This window comes from Sebastes fasciatus, chromosome 11, assembly GCF_043250625.1.
Source record: "Sebastes fasciatus isolate fSebFas1 chromosome 11, fSebFas1.pri, whole genome shotgun sequence".
Lineage (NCBI taxonomy): Eukaryota > Metazoa > Chordata > Actinopteri > Perciformes > Sebastidae > Sebastes > Sebastes fasciatus.
This window is the reverse complement of record NC_133805.1, coordinates 16,256,617-16,278,919: the sequence shown is the minus strand read 5'-3', so window position 1 is coordinate 16,278,919 and position 22,303 is coordinate 16,256,617. Positions and strand designations below refer to the sequence as shown.

Here is a 22,303-nt window from a genome sequence, read left to right as displayed (position 1 = left end):
TCAAACCATCTTGGGTTCAAACCATCTTCCATCTACATGCTCCCCCTTGGTCAGATCATCCGCCACCACGGTCTCAGCTTTCATTCATATGCTGACGACACACAACTATATCTCAGCACCAAACCATCCACCCAGCTACCCCCACAGTCACTTGTAAACTGCCTACATGCAATAAAAATCTGGATGTCATCAAACTTCCTAAAACTCAACAGCAACAAAACCGAGCTCATGGTTGTGGCTCCCAAGGCCCTGCTCCGGAAGGTTGGAGACCTCCACCTGGACGTTGGCGGCTGTTCCTTCTCCCCATCCTCGGAAGTCCGCAACCTGGGTGTCATCCTGGACCCAACACTATCATTCCAATCTCATATCAGGTCCATCACCAAATCAGCCTTCTTCCACCTCAAAAACATCTCCCGTCTCCGGCAATCACTCTCTGACTCTGTGGCAGAAACCCTCATCCACGCTTTCGTCACCTCCCGTTTGGACTACTGCAATGGAGTTCTGTCCGGGGTTCCCAGCAAAGCCCTGGACAGGCTCCAGTATGTGCAAAACTCGGCTGCCAGGGTTCTCACCCGCACCAAGCCCTGGCAGCACATCACCCCCACCCTCATCCACCTCCACTGGCTCCCGGTCAAGTCCCGCATCACCTACAAGATCCTCCTCCTCACCTACAAATCCCTCAACGCCCTGGCTCCTCAGTATTTATCTAACCTCCTCCACCCATACACACAGCCCCGGAACCTTAGATCCTCAGGCACGGGTCAGCTCTCCATCCCTCACACAAGAATGCAAACTTTTGGGGACAGAGCCTTCAGTGTGACAGCCCCCACACTTTGGAACTCTCTCCCCATAGAGATCCGCAACGCACCATCTCTGGACACCTTCAAAAGACTCCTCAAAACCCACCTCTTCACCAAGGCCTATGGCCTCTAGCTACTGTTACATTTGTTGTGTTTATTTATGTCTTTGTTAAGCGTCCTTGGGTTTCATGAAAGGCGCTATATAAATCCAAGCTATTATTATTATTATTATTATTATTCATGGCTCAATCACAACGACAAAAATCACAATTAGATATGTACTTCAAATCCCTCAGCCCTACCCAAACTGCTGTCACCTCCGTTTTAGTAGATAAACATTAGGGATGCACAAATTTGACTTTTTCAGCCCCGATACCTGGGCTTTGGGTATTGGCCGATAAGGGTTACCAATCCAATACCAATGTTTAATTAATAATTAATAAGCTGTTTGTGGCAGTTTGGAAGTGACTGGGATCATTTTTTTCAAGTCTAAGTCAACCTCAGGATTGACTTGAACATTGCTTTCCTAACTTTGTAAAACAAAATGAAACAAATATATACATAGATATAAATGTACTGAATTGTTATTTATTTTCAAAATAATAAATTTAAATCCTCAAAAAATTAACAGGAATTACAATTCAAGTGTGAACTTTTTAAATGCAGCAACAAATTGGTCAAAACTTAAACAGGAATTAAAATTCCAGTATATAATGCATATCGGATATGAACATAGAATTGAATTGAATAGATCGGCCCCAATGCCACTGATACCCGATCCAGCTATTTGAGTCAGTGTCAGCCCGATATCAGTGCATCCTTAATAAACACACCTGTATTTTGTGATCAGCAAGCAAAGTCATGTAATGATAATGTGCAGCACATGTAGAGTTGCAGTGGTGCTATAACAAGTTAAAGCCCATGCAAACTATAAATTACACGGAGTGATTTAGGGGGCTTAGAGTGTTTCAGGGCCCAGAGTGAGCTGCTGTCTTGAGGTGCTGAATTTCTATCAGCACGCCTGATTCAGACCTCCGATTTAGATTAGACCGTGACACAATGACACTGCAGAGAGACATGCTATTTCCTCCTGCAGGGATCAATATGCTTGGTCAGCCATAAAGCTCCCACACTGGGCTCGGCTCTCATCTGCAAAACCCGATCCATATGCATAATCACACCAAGGTCAGGCAACAGAGCCATTTACATATAGAACGCAGGCACCTTGAACTGACAAACTCGCCTGCCAACCAGGCAGAAAATTAACCAGTCAAGTTTGAGCTTCTGCGTGCATGTGTGTGTGTGTGTGTTAAGTAGTTTTGTGTGTGTTGGGGTGTAAGGGCAGGGAGATGAGTGCTCATAATGAGTGTGTGTGTGTGTTGAAAAACTTGAGAATACCTGTGCTTTTTCGTCCAGTTTGTTTTGTCACAGACGTGGTCTTGGTAGGTGGCTAATTGAAAATGCCTATACTGCTGTTACCCTCTCTTCCCCCTCTACACAACAGTGCGTCTGTGCTTGTCTATGCATGTGTATTTATTTGTGTATTTGTGTTCTTGTTCCCAGCATGTGTCACACTATCCAGCAACACTGAGTTTTTCTAAGTTTTGGCCCCATTTAAGTCTTACCTCACACACAAATATAGAAGTAAAGGCTGAAACCTGTAGTTTTTCGGGCAGTAAAATGTCGTTGTAACATCTACAGACGTAGGCAAAGTTGTTGGTAATGTTCCGTTAAAGAGAGAAAAACCCACAATGGTCACTGAAATAACTTGAAACTGACAAAAGTAATAATAAATAAAAATTCACTGAAAATTAACTAATGAAAATCAGATATTGTTTTTGAATTATGGTTCAGCAGAATCATTTAAAAAAACAAACTAATGAAACTGGCCTATACAAAAATGATGGTACCCCTAGAAAAGATGTAAAATAATGTGACCATAGGGACATATTGAACTAAGGTGTGTCCTGTAATTAGCATCACAGGTATCTTCAAACTTGTAATCAGTCAGTCTGCCTATTTAAAGGGTGAAAAGTAGTCACTGTGCTGTTTGGCATCATGGTGTGTACCACACTGAACATGGACCACAGAAAGCTAAGGAGAGAGTTGTCTCAGGAGATCAGAAAGAACATTATAGACCTTCATGTTAAAGGTAAAGGCTATAAGACCATCTCCAAGCAGCTTGATGTTCCTGTGACTACAGCTGCACATATTATTCAGAAGTTTAAGGTCCACGGGACTGTAGCCAACCTCCCTGGACGTGGCCGCAAGGGGAAAATTGATGACATATTGAAGAGACGGATAATACGAATGGTAACCAAAGAGCCCAGAACAACTTCCAAAGAGATTAGAGGTGAACTCCAAGGTCAAGGTACATCAGTGTCAGATCGCACCATCCGTCACTGTTTGAGCCAAAGTGGACTTAATGGAAGACGACCCAGGAGGACACCAAATCATAAAAAAGCGAGACTGGAATTTTCCAAAATGCATATTGACAAGCCACAAAGCTTCTGGGAGAATGTCCTTTGGACAGATGAGACAAAACTGGAGCTTTTTGGCAAGTCACATCAGCTCTATGTTCACAGATGCAAAAATGAAGCATCCAAAGAAAAGAACACTGTACCTAATGTGAAACATGGAGGAGGCTCGGTTATGTTATGGGTCTGCTTTGTTGCATCTGGCACAGAGTGTCTTGAATCTGTGCAGGGTGCAATGAAATCTCAAGACTATCAAGGCATTCTGGAGCGAAATGTGCTGCCCAGTGTCAGAAAGCTTGGTCTCAGTTGCAGGTCATGGGTCCTCAAACAGGATAATGACCCAAAACACAGCTAAAAACACCCAAGAATGGCTAAGAACAAAACATTGGACTATTCTGAAGTGGCCTTCTATGAGCCCTGATCTAAATCCTATTGAACATCTGTAGAAGGAGCTGAAACATGCAGTCTGGAGAAGGCACCCTTCAAACCTGAGACAGCTGGAGCAGTTTGCTCACGAGGAGTGGGCCAACATACCTGTCAACAGGTGCAGAAGTCTCATTGAGAGTTACAGAAATCACTTGATTGCAGTGATTGCCTCAAAAGGTTGTGCAACAAAATATTAAGTTAATGTTACCATCATTTTTGTCTAGGCCAGTTTCATTAGTTTGTTTTTTTAAATGATTCTGCTGAACCATAATTCAAAAACAATATCTGATTTTCATTAGTTAATTTTCAGTGAATTTTTATTTATTATTACTTTTGTCAGTTTCAAGTTATTTCAGTGACCATTGTGGGTTTTTCTCTCTTTAACGGAACGTTACCAACAACTTTGCCTACGTCTGTATGTTGTGCTAACTGTCATGAAATCTCTGAGGAATCTTTGCGAGCTAGTCTCTGAATCTTCTGAGTCTCATTTCACACACTCCATCTCCCTGACTTTGCCTAATCTGTACTGTTATACCGCACTGTGTTCTCCTGCTGAGGCAGTCTGCACTGAACCCTTATTGCATACAGTTACAAGGAGGTACCTGACAGTGACAGTGATGTCTCTATGCGTCTTTCATCTCATAGCTTCGTACAGTATGTTAGTGGGGGATGTTTGGAGAGTGGAACAAACTAGAGCTGCTTTTTTTTTAACTTTATCACATGGTTTGTGAGTCTTTCTCTGCTCTAGTTGTTTCTATCTACTGTATGTGTGTGTGTGCAGGTCACAGTACAGGTGAGGTGGAATAATCGCAGATTAAAGGGTGCAGAGAAATTATTCCAGTGAACCTGATTGCGCACACACACACACACATTTACACACTCACATTTTCTTGCTGAATCATGACCTTCCTCTCTGCTGCGCCACCACTGACTGACGGATTAAAACACTGCCAGTCAAAGAGAACAAACAGTACCGCTCGTGGTCACACAAAGACACGCACACAAGCACATACTTTTCTTGCTAGAATAGCCTGACGGAAAAATAAATATTGGTGCCTCTGCAACTGACTCAGCGTGGCTGTAATGAATATCAAGGGGAGTGAGAGGGGAAAGCTGTTGACAGACACAGCTGCTAACACAACTGTGCAAGCAAACAGCCCAGTTCTCTGTGTCTCATGTAGGTAGTATGACCTGACGAAGGCTGTGACGATATGAATATTTCCACTGCAGTGATAAGATGGCAAACGATGGTTATTAAAGATGATTGAGAGAGCTGGTATTGTGTTTGCTTTTGGGGTGAAATTAAATACCGCCTGTGATCATCAAGGTGCTGCTGAGTTGAATTGGTGAAAGGTGTCACGTTCAGTACCATGGTAATGTATTGGAGGTTTGGTGTTCAGCGAAAAAGTAGCGTGGGACAAATTAGAGGAAAAACCTAAATAAATAAATTGAGGATATTGAATGCAGATGCTTCCATACATAGAGTTGCAAAGTGTCCCATTCATTTTCTGAATAGACAATGTTAGGTGACTGGTAGCTGGAGCACTTTCAAGGCTCCTGCGTGAATCATCAGTACAAACGGTCAAAAAAGGGAAAAAGTCCAGAGTGCTCGGATGTTCAAATCAGTGTGATGAATGTGCTCTTTGGTGGGGTACACAAAGGTTAAAAAAAGGGGGAGTCCAAGGCACTCTTCTGGCAAAAAATAAAAAGCCTTTATTACTGGTACATGTTCAGATTGAGCTGGGTAACAACCCACGTGTAGCGGCACAAACAGCCTTCTTCAGGGTGTAACCCTCAGCACACAGTTTTCCCTTTAGTGAGTACAAGGTGATATATGGTTCTTTGTTTAAAAAGACACAAGCCTAAAGATTCCCATTTTTAAAAAATGTGATTATATAATCTGCTGCTGAAATTAATTCACTTTCAGATTCTGGGTCCATTTTGGATGAATTTGGCAACTATGACAACTTGTTTTGTTCCCAACTGAAATGATTTTGAATTTGCTTCTCCTGGGTGTCATTTGCTATTTTCTGTGCCAAACTGATGGAATTGGATTTCTCAGAAACAAAGCCAAAATAATTAAAACTAATGACCATAACGTGAACCCATCATCATTACATTATCTCAGAGAGCCCTGTGTCTCTATGTTGAGGAACATTGAGGGTATTAAACACAGACTGTATATAAGAAGTGGACGTAATCACCGTGATGTCGCCAAAATGTGTACTATCGTTCAACATACACTTGTGTGAATAAACAGTAGTATGTATGTCGTCACTTCCTGAGAGCCTCCTTGCCAGTTGGAGACGTGTAACCATGGTAACCCGTGCCGACCTCATGTGACCAAAACGATGATTTGTGAAAATCAAAGTCTGAACTAATTTAAAATATATATTACGCCTAGCAAAGTGGAATCTTATACTTACAGTTAAATTGAAGCTTTATGGACGTTACAGAGCTGTCTGTCAACGTCCGTTATGAATGTTGTCATCACTACCGCATTGCATCGTGGGATATTTATGCCACCGTAGTGTCCAGCGTTGCATACTGTAATATTTCACTGGAAATAGTATGCAATTTGTGTACTATTGGTTTCATACTGAGGTTTCAGACATACTAAAATGTCTCACATACTGTTTTAGCATGCTAAATAGCATGTTAGTATGGAATTTCAGACGCAACCCAGGTTTTTGCAACCAGAAGTGATATGAGAAGGTGGAGCTAAGTAGCCTACAACCGAACACTGAATAAGAAATTTTTAGGCGACCAAAATGTTGCAGTTAACGTTTATGACTTTTCACAAAGCCGTGGTAGTGACCTGTCAATCACAAGGTAGCCACGCCCTAAAGCATCCCCTGCTTTATGGTCTATTTGACTCTAAATGGGACCATAATTTACTAAATGAACATCATGCTGTATTGAATAGGACATGAAACTAGCGATTGAGACCATAAACTCATGTTTACAATGTTTACTGAGGTAATAAATCAAGTGAGTAGTAGGCTCATTTTCTCATAGACTTCTATACAATCAGACTTCTTTTTGCAACCAGACAAGTCGCCCCCTGCTGGCTATTCGAAAGAATGCAAGTTTACTTCCGTACATCCGCATTGGATGTGACTGGCTTCACTTTTAGACCAAATGATATGAATCATAATGTGTCGTATATGCCACCACCAGATCCTACCTCCTATTGAATCTATAGATTTTGGAGAGACCATCATCTAAACACCGAATGAGGGAATATCTTTTGGAAGAACGGTGTTCATCCTTCCAGTAGAGATCCAGAGATTTTAATTTGTCATCCATCTGTATTTGTGACAGAGGGTGTCATAATGTGATGGTGATTGTGCTTCGATATGCTGTGTGTGGTGTTGATGGATGTCATGAGTTTTGTGGAGCCACTTCAGTGGGATGGAAACTGGGAGGGAGAGACAGAGATGAGACACAATAGCTACGAATATAGCTTCATTGTTCCATTATGTATTATTTTAAGGGGGAGGGATCATTTGTTGCTGTTGTTTCTGGAAGTAGAACAGGTCACCGTATCATCCTTTAAAAGGACCTGACCTGCAGTGACACACCTGACTCATGCTGTGTGTGTGTGTGTGTGTGTGTGCCCCCACTAGTTCTTCAGTTACACAGCAGATCAAATGACATCATTTGGGCTCTCAACCACACACTCCTCTCTGTCTGTCTGTCTGTCTTTCACTCACACTCTTAGTCACCCCTGTTGCTCTCATCTCCCCCACTTTGTCTGACAGCTAGCCAGACGTCATGTTACTGTTCTATCTCATGGTTCTTGATCACCAGACTTTAACCGCAGTTTTTTTTTGGGCTGTTTTGTTTGACCCCCCCCCCCTAAGGACAGAGAGGGCATTAAATGCAGACAGTAATGCTGCAGCTTCCACAGTCGAGTGTTTTTCTTTGAGCAGATGGTGAAGTGTAAAGCACTTCCAATGTTCAAAAATGTATATTATGTGCAGCAAATGCTTGACTCGTGGTGTTGTATGAATTCTGGCAGGAAAGGAAACAAGGCATAAATAGTAATATAAAGAGGGAGGTGGGTGGCTTTCAATATCTGTTAGTTCTGGCTAAAAAGAGAGAAAAGATGGCTCGCTCCTCGTTGCCATTTACTAAGCCCCCGTTCCTGGTGCCTGTTGGTGTTTTTGGATCTGAGAGAAGCTTTAGGCTCTGTGCCACAGCGGAGAGGCAGATTCATACAATGGAGTCCTTCCAAAAGTCCTCCATCACACACACACACACACACACACACAGACACGCACACACAGACTCAAACAGTCACACTGTCACGGGCACACGCTTAATTATTCAGTCACTAATTATCTCGTATACCCGGTTACGTAACTGAGGTTTGCTTTTGTGAGCGGAGGGATGAAGAGACTTGTGAGGAGAACTTGCCGGAAGAGCCGAGCTTTTGAGAGAATTTCATCTGGCCTCGCTGCTGATGCAACTTCTCCGGAGCATCTGAAACTGCTTGAAAAACACAGAATATCTATATCTGGTGTAGATGCAAAGATGAGGCTGTGTTCAGATCAGCTTTTACATACCAAGACACATGTGTATTTAATAGGGCTGTCAATCGATTCAAATATTTAATCGCAATTAATCTCGTGATTTTCCATGATTAATCTTGATTAATGGCAAATTAATCACACATTTTTTATCTGTTCAAAATGTACCTTAAATGGAGATTTGTCAAGTATTTAATACTCAACGTGGGAGTGGACAAATATGCTTGCTTTATGCAAATGTATGTACATATTTATTATTGGAAATCAATTAGCAACACAAAACAATGACAGATATCAGATCAAATCATAACGTGGCAAACTGCAGCCCAACAGGCAACAACAGCTGTCAGTGTGCTGACTTGACTATGACTTGCCCCAAACTGCATGTGATTATCATAAAGTGGGCATGTCTGTAAAGGGGAGACTCGTGGGTACCCATAGAGCCCATTTGCATTCACATATCTTGAGGTCAGAGGTCAATGTACCCCCTTGAAAATGGCCTTGTCAGCTTTCCTCGCCAAAGTTTGGAGCGTTATTTAGCCTCCTTCGCGACAAGCTCGTATGACATGGTTGGTACCAATAGATTCTTTAGGTTTTGTAGTTTCACACGATGTCAGCATCTTCACTCTAGCTTTGAAACTGAGCCCCGTAAAAATTGCGTTAAAGAAATTAGTGCCGTTAAAACAAATTTATTTAAACACGTTATTGTCGCGTTAACTTCGACAGCCCTAGTATTTAAATATTCCTTCATATGTAATATAAAGACGCATCTCTTTCCCCTGCCCTCCTTTTCTCCCTCATCTCCCCGTGTTTGCCCTTGTCTTGCTTTAGTAGTTTGTCATTATTTTTTCTGTCATGAAAAATATTCTATCCTTTCATTGCTTTCTTTTTCTCTTCAATTTATTTTGACCTCTTTTGCTTTCCCTCTCTCCCGTTCCACGACTTCTCCTTCACACCCACTGTTCCTTAATTTGTATTACTCCTTGTGTTGCCTCTCTCCTGGTGTCTTATCTTCCTCCATTTTTTTCCACCGCTACCTCCCCTCCTTCCTTCCTGAATCTTCTCCACTCTCACTCCTCTGTCTCAGTGTGAGATCCAACACGCTGTGAGACAGTTTCAGTCAGCACAACTCTTGGAAAATTGTGCATTTTTAATCGGAAACTCATGCTGAAGTGCAACACCATGAATGTGTTCAAGGTTAGACTGTCAGAAAAGTTATCTCTATTCCTTCAGTTCATTACATGTCAGACTCTCTATAAAATCCTGTCTTCGCGTATGACCATTCGGAGCAGCTATATGCTTTTTTTTGCTTTATTTACTTTTGCCTAGTGGTCGGATGGCATGTCGTTCGAACTACTTCATTTCAAGAATACCCCAGCCTTAAAGGGTACCTTCGGTATTTTTCAACCTGGACCCTATTTTTCCACAGAGAAATAAAATGTTTTTCTTACCTTTCGCTTGATCCGGTCTGTTTGTTATTGTGTCCAAGTCCTGCTCAAGTAGAAGTGTCGTTGTGAAATCTGAATATCCGTATACTCTGGCTCAAATAAATACGGGCGGCCATCGAATTCAAAGACCTCATCCACGTTGTCGAAATCATCTAAATATTCAGCCATGACATAAAAAATCATTTAGATAACACTAAGCTACGCTTTCTGTACAACACAACAAACTCCACCGTTGTCTTCCGGCAACACGTCACCTCGCGAGATTTCAGAACCAGAATTCTCCTTCAGCGAGAATCTCTCCATAATGTCAGACACTTATAATAACAATCAGAGCCTGTCATGGCAACAGCAAGCACTTTTACTGGACGTAAATGACGGTGCCAGGTTGAAAAATTCAGAAGTTCCCCTTTTAGAGTCTATATAGGTCAAATAAAGACGTGTGTGTGTGCGTGTGCGTGTGCGTGTGCGTGTCTGTGATTGCATGTAAATGTCAACAAATGCTTGTCGTATAACTGCGTATGCTTAATTAATCAGATAACAGAGGACACTAACTTGGAGGGAAGATAATAAGAGATAATTGGTTAAAACAAGGCCCAGTGTGACACTGTCTACTTCCATCATTGTCATTGTGCGCGCACGCACACACACACACGCACACACGCACACGCACACGCACACACACTCACAGACACGTGTGCGGGCTTCTAATAGCCTGGCATGACCAGTCACAGTCACACATTGTGCACACCAACGTTAGCTTCATGTTTGTACATTATGGAAAATTCTTTATTTTTGTTGAATATACGTAATCTTAGTGAAGGTTTAATGTCTGATTTTCTTTTTGACAAACAACACACCATATCAACACATCCGCCCGGGCACTAAGCATACACTTACCGGCAGCCACGTGATTAATGCACACACACAATCACACAGAAAAACAAACACCCCACATGGGCTCTTTTTTTTCACATGTTGACATTTACAGTAGTTGCAGCTGAACCTTGTGAAGCGTCACCGTGGCATCAGTTTACCTCGGGCTAGCCCGGAGCCTGCGGGGTGTGCAGGGGCGGCGGCGGGGCTCAGCGTTGTTGCTAAGGAGCACATGCGAACATCACCTTTCATCAGCGCTGCCCACAGTCCCCATCCATAATGTGTCTAAACCAATCTGGTATGCGACTGAGCGCCCTGCATGCCTCTGACATCATGGAGTTTCCACTGCTGCGATCGTCTCACCTCGGAGATAGCAGCTTTGATATTTCACACCGCTGGCTCACTCGCAGGGGTTCCCCACCCACCACCCCTCCTGACCATAAATGGACTCTGGAGAGTCGATGTTTATGGGGACGGAGGTCACCTGATAGCCCAAAGGTCAAATCTCCAGCAGTTCATGTTGCGTAAGAGTCAATGTACTCGACTTTAAACTAATGATATTACTCTAAGGGAAGCTTAAATCTTGAGCTGACATTTTTGGTGTGAGGACGGGCTGATTCCGAATCAGGATGTGATTGCGTAACTTTGGACACATTTTTGAACAAAGTATTAAAGGTAATGCTGGAGCAGCACTTTCTAGATGAAAAACAAGCTTATGCAAACACTTTAAGTAATCATTAAAGGACAGTTTTACATTTACCAATGCACACTCTGCTGTAACACTATACGCTTATGCTATAAATGAGATGAGCACCCACATAGACAGCCAGCTTGATGATTTACTGCAGCAAAGTGTTGAATGGGGTTTTTCCTTGTGGAAAATCCCATAAATATCCCTAGGTGTCAGTTACACTTTTAAAAACTCAGGATTTTATCGTAGGTGTTCTGCTATTTGCAATATAATAATGTCTATTTTCATCTTTTTTATGACATGGATTTTATAGATTGAATGATGAACTAGCTTTTCCCTTCAGTGGAAAAAAATAATTTTAACTGTACAATGTTCAGTAATCCAACCGTGTACAAGCTGCAGAGGAATGCTGCGTTATTCCAGTGGATTACCTCTGAGGCTTCCTTTCCTGTGAGGGGCGCGTGTCAAGCCTTTTCTTGAATATAAAAGGGTTTGTCAGGCCAGACATGCAACCTGATACCATTGTTGCACCGAGCATCTCTTCGTCTGCAGGAAGGAGCCACCTCCATGTTTGGCTAACATTCATCTCTGTTTTCTAACAGCTGGTTTTCTTCTTCTCCTATTTAAAAAAATAAAAAATAAAAAATCTTGTTTGTGCAGAATTTCCTGTATAAATGGACACAGAGACAAACAAACCCATGAACTAACAAAGTTTACACGTCACAAACCGATGAAAGATGTTCACCACAATTTATTTTTTGCCGGTTTGTTATGAGTGGTATGATACTTTATAAGACCAGGACTCAAATTTTCCATCACACACACACACACACACATGCACACCCACACAGCCAGCAGAACGAGGTGACATGACACGTCTAACTTTAGTCTCCTTCTCTGCCGCTGCGGATAATCCAGTTAGGATGCGCTATCAGGAGGTTTTAGCTTTCTCGCTTCCAGCTGGAGAGAAAACAGACTCCAGTCTGCGCTGGCCTGGCCTGGATTGGCCTGCTATCCTGAATAAACCTTTGTCACATAAACGCGTGTGACACAAACACTGTAGGATCTCCCCCCATACGCACACACATAAATGCAGCACATCCTGTCAAACCTCTTCTTTGGCTATGTGTGTTTATGTGTTTGCAAGTGTGCAGGTGAGTTGCTGAGCAAGTGTGTGTGTGAAGGTCAGAGGTTGCGGGGGGCACCGGCTGATGTCACAGACCCAAAAATGAGAGTAGTGTCCTTGATGACAGCCTGGCAACTATAATTGTCGTGACAACCCCTAGGAATGAGCTGTCATGTGACACCCCTTCCTCAGATCCGAGTGCATGGAAAAAGAAAACACACACGCACACACACACATAGCTGTGTCAGCGGGGGGAACCCTTCGGAAACAATGTCTGGCATGCTTGGGGATTTGAGAGGGGAGTGCGGGAGGGATTTCACCCACTCTGGAGAGCACCAAACCTGGGCATGAAACGAGGCCACGGACCTTCATTTTCACCATAAACTGAACAGTAGATGTAAACTGATTGTCCTTGTTTCCAAAAAAGGACGATGCCGCTATGTTTTATGGCGTTTTTCTGACTCATTTTTGAGATGGAAAGAATCTTAAGTGCTCCCTAAAAGTCATATCTTGTTTGCCAGCCCGCCTCTCCTCCATGCAAAATGTATTTTCCAAACCTGTTGCTTGCTTTTGGCAACACGCAAAGCAAGATTAAACTTATCTAAAATAAGCCTGTGTAATTCAACCCCCGACACATTCTCTCATCTTCCAGCCGTCCATAAAGAAAGCGTGATTTGAGTGCGACGAGCAAGCGCTGACATATTTCCTCCCTTGTTTTGAAGCCAACGTCACGGGGATAGCCATCACGGGACAACATGGCTCCAGCCCTCTGATGTCTGGAACACACACACACATACAAATGTGCGTGCATAAACAGCTAACACACTCTATCACTTGTGGAGTGCATTTGGCAATGTTTTAATGCATCTGTGGCTCGTGTTGCTTCTCTCCTTGTCACTTTAGTTCTGTTTCCATAGTTCCTATCTGCTGCCTTTCTGTTGTCCTTGTATGTCTATATGTTTGATAGACATATACATGTTATTATGAGTGTACAACATACATGTAAAGTTTCATACTGCGCGCACACACACCTAAATGTGTTGTTTAATGTGTGAGGCTGCTAACTGAATCAGTATTACGCGCTCACACACACACATGTAGCTTTTAGAGACTGGTAATTAGTCGAAGCAGTAAGGTGATAACAAGCGTCAGCCACACGTTTGCAAGGGAGGTGTCGGTGCCAACGTGCTGCTGGAAGTCACAGCCCCACCTATCACACTCTCAACCCCTCCTTCCCAGGAGGATAGCCTTAAACACAGATGTACACAAGCTCAGACTTTCATAAGTACAAGATAATATGAGCATTTCCAAGGCTAACACACATGAGCTACACCTTTTACTCAAAGTGAACATGTGCATCAAGAGAGTGTACTGTATATGCCTCCACCCACTCCTCCTCCTCCTCCTCGTCCTCCATCTACACAATCTATGAGTCATCTGATCCGAAAGGTGAGATGCAGCATTCAGTAGATTATTTTCATCTTGTCTTGCTACATGAGAGGCAATCTTCACTTTTCTTTTGTCCTCTTTCATTTCCCTCCTTGGCTTTCATCCCTCGGTCTCCCGGTGACGAGCTACAAGTTGAAACCTTGTTGCTTGTGACAGATTTTGTGCAGTCTGAGGTCATGTCAGAATGCTCCCCACCCCCCCTGAGCACACATATATGAGCGCCCATATGGTCCTGTGGAGTGGGAGGTTTCCATCTCTGCTTGCTGCTCATGATTGAACGGCAGCTTGATCAAATAGAGACACTGTGTGCGTATGTGTCTCATCAATCACAGGAGGTGGTCCCAGTCAGAGCGGTCTTTGTGGCCATGATGAGAATTTGCTGTTTGATCATATGGTGTTGCTATAATGATCACACCAATGTATACTCATACTGAAAAGCATACTGGGGATTCATCAGAGACATGTTGGTGTAGGTCTCTTCCTCTCTGTTCTTCCTCTTCCTACCTTCTTTCCTCTCCCAATATGTCTCAGGTCCACTTTAACTTCTCTATCCTTTCCTTTCTCTCAGGTTGTGGAAACAGCACTATGAGCGGCGACATGTACAGTGCCGGCTACCACTCCATCACCAACATCGACTACTCCTCTGTGTGCATCAGCGCAATGAGTGCCAGGAACAGCGACTGCCCGGGTATGACCTGGCATCAGATGGACATGCGCGAGCTTTCCTTCCCTGATGCGTCCTTCGATGTCGTCCTAGAGAAGGCCACGCTTGATGCCATCCTGGTGGAAGAGAAGACACCTTGGGAGGTGTCCCCTCACACTGCCGGTCTCATTCACCAAGCGCTCACAGAGGTATGAATCCTAATAAGGGTTGAATATTTCTTGAATTGAGATTACAAGTTTTATTTGGAATTCTTGCCATTTTTGGCAAAACATTCGCTGGGATATTTTTAGTATAAACACACTGGTGTTTCTGTTCTGTTGTGTTCTACGTCTGTGTGTTTACGTACTGAAACAGAGATTCCACAATTCAGCTGCCATAGCTGAATACTAAAGTACAACCTTCAAATACCATTATTATGGTAATTACAGTTCAGCTGTGTCGCAGAATTGACTGATCTGCACTTGGATAAAATCCTAGAACAAAGTTTTATACGTTTGTGTTATTCTCAAATGAATTAGAAGAATTAAACACACAAACTATATTTAACATATAGCGCCCCTATGTAATCCACGTAATCGACAAACACCGCGTAGGGAGGAGGTTGGGGTGGGTTGGTTGGTCAAAAAATACCGGACTTTCACCCAGGAGGCCGGTGTTCATATTCCATGTGAAACCAGAAGTCAACGTTGATTTATGTCACGTAACTTTCGTACTTAAGTTACACCATTTCCGTAGTTATTTTAACCCAAATCACGATCGTTTCTAAGTAGTTTTGTTGCCTCGACCTAACCAAGTTGTGTCCTGTGAAGACGGAAGTTTATTTTGAAACGACTGTATGCATGTAACGAACGGAAATTAACACGTGTTGCTGGACATTTGTAGGAAAACACATGAAAAAAATGTGCAATAACTTTTCGTAAGATATCATAGTTGGGTTCGTAAGATATCACGTTGTATGATAATACATTGAACAAAAAGGCTACTTATTCTGTTATTTTAATAATGTTCTGTCCTCTGCCAGTCAGTATTGTACAAGCTACAAGTGCCTTTACACGCCTATGATGATATTTGAATGCTCTGCTACAGTAAGAGTTTATCTGTAAATGACTTCTCCCCGACAGTGAAATTGGTAATAGTGGCACTTTACATTTCCACTCCATCTCCGCAGCCCATCAGTTGACTTACATGACGTCGAGTGCCCTTCAGCTGCTGGCTACAGCACTAACCACCACTGTGTCAATGTGACAATGACAATGTTTTGGCCATTAGCCATGCTTGACCTTGACACAGTAAGACAAGAGAACGCTGCTATCAACTGAAGTAGGTGACTCCTGAGCTCTGAATGGGGAAGAATTACTCATGATGTACTCACTGCTGCATTTGGAGCACAGCTAAATGAGTTGTAATTCAAAGTTTAGTTTGTAATTACAGGTATACTTTAGGCTCAATACAAAGACCGAATATATAATTACAGTAAATGCAACAGTGGGAAAGGTCAGATTGTGTGAATCATTTTAATGGAGGTAGAGAAGACTAAGTGCAACTAATGTTAATGCAAATTTAAACTGAAACTGGCCTTTTTACCTGATAAAGTACACATAAATGAAAATATTCTGGTGCTTTTCACTGAAAATGTTGCAGTCAGTAGGATACCAGCATACAGTTTATGCTGATGATTTGGATTTGGCATTAAGTGATTCAGTGCAGAAAGTATTAGTCAGTTAATTAAAAAATCAACCGACAATTATTATAAATTTGAGAAACGCATGCATTAGCATGTAAACCATCCACAATTTAAAATATTTAAAGAATCGGTTTTTGCAAATGTTTTATGAGGAAGGAAATGCATTGGACGTGTTTGTCAGGCCTCAAGGATACACACAGTGAGACTCCACGGGGCGCCTTTAATTGAAAAGTAATCAACAGATTAATCAGTGATGAAAATGAGTTAGTTGCAGCTCTGTGGTATAATGTAATTTCCACCTTTTATTAGGGGCGTAAGAAAATATCAAAAGTATCGAGTATTGCTATATTATGTTTTGTGATACTGTATTGATTCTCAAAAAAACGATTGATTTTTAATTAATAATTTACATGCAAAATGCATAGATTAACTCATTCAATACTTTGTATAATTCGCAAAGAGCTGCGCCCTCTCAGTGTATGTGCCTTCTCAAAATAGTGCTATGATGTTGGATGTTAAAGGAACTGTGATAAATGCAAATTCAGATCCCCCTGTTCTGATTGCATTATAAAAGTAAACTTTCTTTTACTCAGATTTTATGCATATGGTGGTCTGTTCTTTATACTATGACAGTTTTCCTAAAATTAGACTTAAAAAATCACAATATATTCGCTTGCTTACAGTATTGTGATAAATTGAATCGTAACCCCTGTATCGTGATACGTATCGTAATGCCAGATTCTTACCAATACACAGCCCTACTTTTTATTTGAAATTCCAACCATATTTGAATGTGGGGGAAAAAATGAATGTTCAATCTGTGAACATCTGTTTAAATTCATGTGTACAAGAGGCTGTGTCTTGTACTGTAGCGCGGGGGGCGTTCCTTAAATGCATTAGATTATTTTTGGCTTTTTGCTTTTATTTTCTGATAGTGACAGTGATTATGAAAGTGGGAGAGAGAGAGAGAGAGGGGATGACATGTAGCAAAGTGGGTCGGATTTGAACCCCTGGCCGCTGCGGTAAGGACTCAGCCTTGGTACATGGGGCGCCTGTGAGCTACCGGGGCGCCCCAATGTTCGTTTCTTTACTGACCTTGTAAAAAACAACTGTAACGTTAACTTGTCACTCCAGTGAGACAGCAGAGGCACAACGAATGAACGGAAAACGATCACCTGGCAAAATTTACTCGTGTGCTGAAACAAAAAGCAGGTGGGACAGAAAAAAAATGTCAGCAGGTTTGTTGGCATAAACTGCAGGAGCTAGCAACAACTGCATTTGACTTAATTTGTCGAACTTTTTTCTTATTCCACTCCATTATGTGCTTGCAGTGTCCTTCCTTCTTTTCCGTTTGTATTGTTTTAGACTGGGTGTAATATTTCCTGAATGAGAAGTCAGTTCCACCCCTTTAAAGGGACTATTTGTAACTTTCAGAAATGCTTCTTAACAGCGACACCTGTGGCCGTGAAGTCAACGAAAGTCAGCGCTTGCTCGCTCTAAATAGACCTGAACGAGCATCGCTCAACACAGTGAGGCGACACACGTCAGCTAAAAGCACATTATCACTCTATATTTCAGCTGCTTGGCAGTAATGTTAGCTGACCAGACGAGGGTCTCTCCATGAACATGATTTAGATCTGATCCTAGTGTTGGCTTTTCTTGCCTCACCCTCCGGGGCTCCACATGGAGTTACGTTATCGCCTCCCTCCTGCGCCGCAGGAAGACACCGGCAACCGGAGCCTCTCCTCCGCTGCCTGCTTGCCGGCACCCGTTGTCTCCCTGCGGGCGCAGGAGGGAGGCGATAACGTAACTCCATGTGGAGCTCCGTCACTTCACAAGACACAGGAAACCTCTGTTGGTCTGGAGGAGCTGCAGCATTTATTTCTGCACAAACGTCCACTGTACATTCACTAGATATTCTCAGAGCTAAACTAACTCTTCTGCAGTGTGGCGTGAGCGCGCGTTCACGTCTAGAGGTGGAGCGAGACAGCGAGGACGCGCGCGCTGTCTAAGTGAAGGAGAGCAGTCAGCGGAGACGAGGCTCCGGCCACACGCGAGCGTGCATATGCGAACGCGCATGTGTGACGACCCGCTACATTTATACGCTTAAAAAGTTACAAACAGTCCCTTTAAGTTGCCGGAGATTTGAGAGCTTTGTAATTTTGTGCTTTGTAGTCAGTTTGCAGCCCAAATTACAGCTAGTTGGAAGTAGTTTGAACGTTTAGTTTTTTTGAGATATTGACAACCTTAATTAATACAGCACTCTGCAGTCACTGGGTAATATAACATAAAGGGATTGGCATGATACATAGCATGTATTTATGGCAGTCATCCCAGAGAGAAGATGAAGCCTGAAAATTGTTATCAGACTGAAGTATTTATAGGATGTTTTGATCACCCCAAATCAACTCAGGTTTTAATGCTACGAGCTTAACCAGGGCCAAGCTTGACTCAGGGAGTAAACAAAGGCATACACAGCGCTGTATATAGGCCAAGTTTTTAAGGACAGCGTCTGACAATAGCAACACACACACAGAAGGAAGTCTTAAAGGAGGATCAGTGAGTGTGTATGGGGGACAGATGGGAGTATTTGACTTCCTTTCAAAAGAAGCGAAGCCGAACTCACGAAGCAGCCCTGTTTGAAAGCCATTACAGAGAGTCGAGCTCCTTCTCAGTCATCATCACCTGCTTCCCTCCACACCATCTCTTCTTCTCACTTCTGCCTCTCACTCTGTTTTCCCCTCATTTCCACTTTTCGTTTCTCTCACCTGCTCTATGCTGAGGGCTCTGCGGAGATGGTAATGTGTGATTGTGTTCATGTTCTCTTTCTGCTGCACTCTGAGTGTTGTGTATCTTTATGTGTGCAAATACTCGGGTGTGTGTGTGTGTGTGTGTGTGTGTGTAATCACAGAGAAGTCGATAGCTCTCTGCGCTGGTGTATTTTTGCTCTCTCGCTGTCGCTCGTATGGGTACAGCAGTCACGATTCCAGTTTGTGTTCGTGTATATATGTGTGTTTTGCAGAAATGTGGGAGGTGGTTTCAGAGCCTACTTTCATTTCTCGCAACAAAAAAAACAACATTCTGACTAAATGCAAAAAAAAAGAAAGGGGACAAATGGAGAGAGATGAGAAAGAGAGAGAAACTGAAGAAGCAGGGAAATGGCCTGAGTGATGAAAAGGGAGGAGATCCCTGAAGAATCTTTTGCTGAATTCACACACAAGGAAGGAGGGATTGAAGGGAAAAGGAGAAAGGAGAAAGAGAAAACTGCATGACGGCACAAGAGAAAGAGAAAAAGAAGAGGGAAAAAGGAGACAGAAACCGAGACTGACAGAAAGCTAATGAGCAGTGCGCCAGTGTGAGACCGATGGGAAGAAGGTAGGAAAGGAGAAGTAGAAAGAGAAAGAGGGAGGGGAGGGAAAAGAGTGGAGCGCCTTTTAATCTAAAATCTGCTTTGAGAGAGTTTCCTCACAAAATGTGTCGAGGTAAAAAGCAAAAAAATGTACAGGTGACAATCGACAATCTATACCACTTCACATCAACAGATCTTATTTCACATCAGCATGAAAACAAAACATGCAAAAACGTGTATTAAGAACACGAGGTACAAAGGCACAGAACATCTGGTGCCTGATGATCTTCTCATCGCTGATGCCTATCAAGGACACACATACTGTGTATAGAATCGTGGTACAATAGGTGTGCCGACAAGTACAGTTTTATTTTTGTTGCTAACATGCACACACACACACACAAACAAAATCTCACAGTAGAGGCCGTGGTGCACTGAGGTGTGAAATTTATTTCACAGCCTGACATGCTCTGTGAATCACTCTTACTGTTGCTATGGAGACTCTTTCGTTGGATATCATCTCAGACTAACACTTTTAATTCTTAACCTTTAGTCCTGATTAAAGAGGTACAGACTAGTCCTTGGGCTTGTTCAAAGGGGGTAAGGGACAGTTTTTAAGTCATCTTCAAATGTTTTTCAGTCCTGTTTAAAGATGTGAATATAAATCTGTGGTTTAAAGCTGCAGTCGGTAACTTTGAGCAAATATGATAAAAAGTTTTTTTTTATAAAACTGTCACTATATCCTGACAGTAGTGCATGAGTCAGGTAATCTGTGAAAAAAAAATCGTATTCCTCTGCTCCCTCCTAGTGCTACTAAGTTTGCATTTGCAAGATTTCACCGCGCTCGAACGAAAGCAACCAATGAGAGCCGAGGAGTCTCTGAAACAGCTGTCAATCACTGCTTATGAAACTTGTGAACTCCAACACTCAATATTCTGTTACTGTAAAGCCATGGGCACACTACCAACGTCAGGAGCGCGTGGCGTCTGTGTCGCGTGGTGGCTGCGTGATGCAGGAGTCTGGTGTTCACACTAGACGCGTGTTGGCTGCGTGTCCGCTGCCTGTCAGCTGTGTTTCTGCTGCTGCTGTCAGCTCTTTCTTTCTGTGTAGAGTTTGCCTTTTAATGGCCATTTAACTTCAGGATAAATATAATTTATATTTATTTTAGATAGAGAAAGGTTCATAAACGTGTGGTAATTAGTAAATAATAGTAATAATCCACAATTAAAACTCCGTACTGTATTCATTTATGATGCTTTCCAAGTCACTGCTTGTTCCACATCACTGTCCGGCACATATTTCAGAATAAAAGCCTCGTGTTAACAAATGAAGGAATTCTGTGCAAAGAAAACCAGCTTTAGGGCTTTTATTTCGAAATGAAAGCAGGAAGTGTTGATTTAAACCCCAAACTTTATCAATTCTTGGAGCTCTCAAAGTGACTGCGTGATCCACAGCACTGACTGCTCATATTTCAGAATAAAAGCCTCGTGTTATTAAATGAAGGGATTCTGTCTATAGAAAAAACGCCTGAGGGCTTTTATTTTGAAATGAAAGCAGGAAGTGGCACGGCTGGTGTTTTCCATGCGTTTTTAGATGCTAAATGTGAACGGAGAATACTTTCTCATTTTACAGCTAAACGGTACATTAAAATATGTTTCTGAAAACATTTGAGGTGAGAAATGGGCATTACAGTAACCGAATCTAAATTCATATTTGATCAGCGCTGCTTAGTTTGACAGTTTGATTGGTGTTGGCAAGTTTCACAAGCAGCTGCTTTAGAGACTTCTTGGCTCTTACTGGTCGTTTTCCTTCAGGTGCGGTGAAGTCTTGCAAATGCCATTAGGAGCACAGGAAGACACAGATTATCTGTCTCATGCACTACTGTCAGGATATGGAGACCGTTTTATAAAAATAACTTTTTAATCATATTTGCTCAAAGTTACAGACTGCAGCATTAACATGATACTTTATTGATGTATGTGGAGATTTTCTCTTTTTGCCTCTTTCACTAGGCGGTCAGAGTGCAGAGTCAGCTGAAGAACAGTGTCCCTGGTGTCTGTTTTTTTTTTTTTTTGCTCAAGGGCACTGAAGTGGAGATTGTTGATAATGCAAGGTCTTGAATTTTAGCCAAGTTTACAAGTTTGGTAATTCTGCACAGTGTTAGTATATCAGTGAGAGAATTTGAGTTAAAGCCAAGTCGTTGTTGTGTGCAACAGATGAAGGAAAAACTTTAAAGCTGAGCATTTAAAACCTTGTGAAGGAAAGAGCCATTTGATCCTCTTTTGAGGTTTTTTGGTTCAAAGAAGTGCGATTGTTGAAAACTGAAAATACATTATAGAATTTACAAAGTGAGATATTTGGTGATTAGATTCACATGTTTTTCTGATCTTTAAAGTGTATATGACATGTATCTTCTTCTCTGTGTGAAGTGCTAGTTTTGTTCTCAGCTCTTTCATAAGAATTTTGTGCAAAGTTTTAGGCACATTTTAGCCAAACAGAGCATTTTCACAGAGACTGAGCATAGTTTAAGTGTGCGAGGAATTGAAGCTAGAATCATGCATCCCCACAATCCCAAGGAATCCCCACCTCCACTCGGCTAATGTACTGGAAAACACTGTGTACCCACCCACCCATCACGGTGGGGAGGCTGTCATGACATCATCCTGAGCTGGTTTAATGCAGAGAATGACAAACATTCATTGACATTGATTGGTTGTCCCTGGCTCCCGCTGTGGAGAGTTCTCCTCTGTTCCATTACCGGGAAGCTTGGACGCCTGCCGG

General features: G+C 42.4%; 1 protein-coding gene across 2 annotated transcripts in view; it reads left to right on the top strand.

The window, feature by feature from the left end:
• The window catches only part of ece2a (endothelin converting enzyme 2a), a 90,318-nt gene that overhangs the window by 31,997 nt on the left and 36,018 nt on the right, over positions 1 to 22,303 (top strand). For both annotated transcript variants that reach the window (XM_074651116.1, XM_074651117.1), the window contains exon 3: positions 14,394 to 14,677. In XM_074651116.1, coding sequence (XP_074507217.1) covers positions 14,394 to 14,677 — 284 coding nt within the window. The remainder of the gene's footprint in view (positions 1 to 14,393; positions 14,678 to 22,303) is intronic.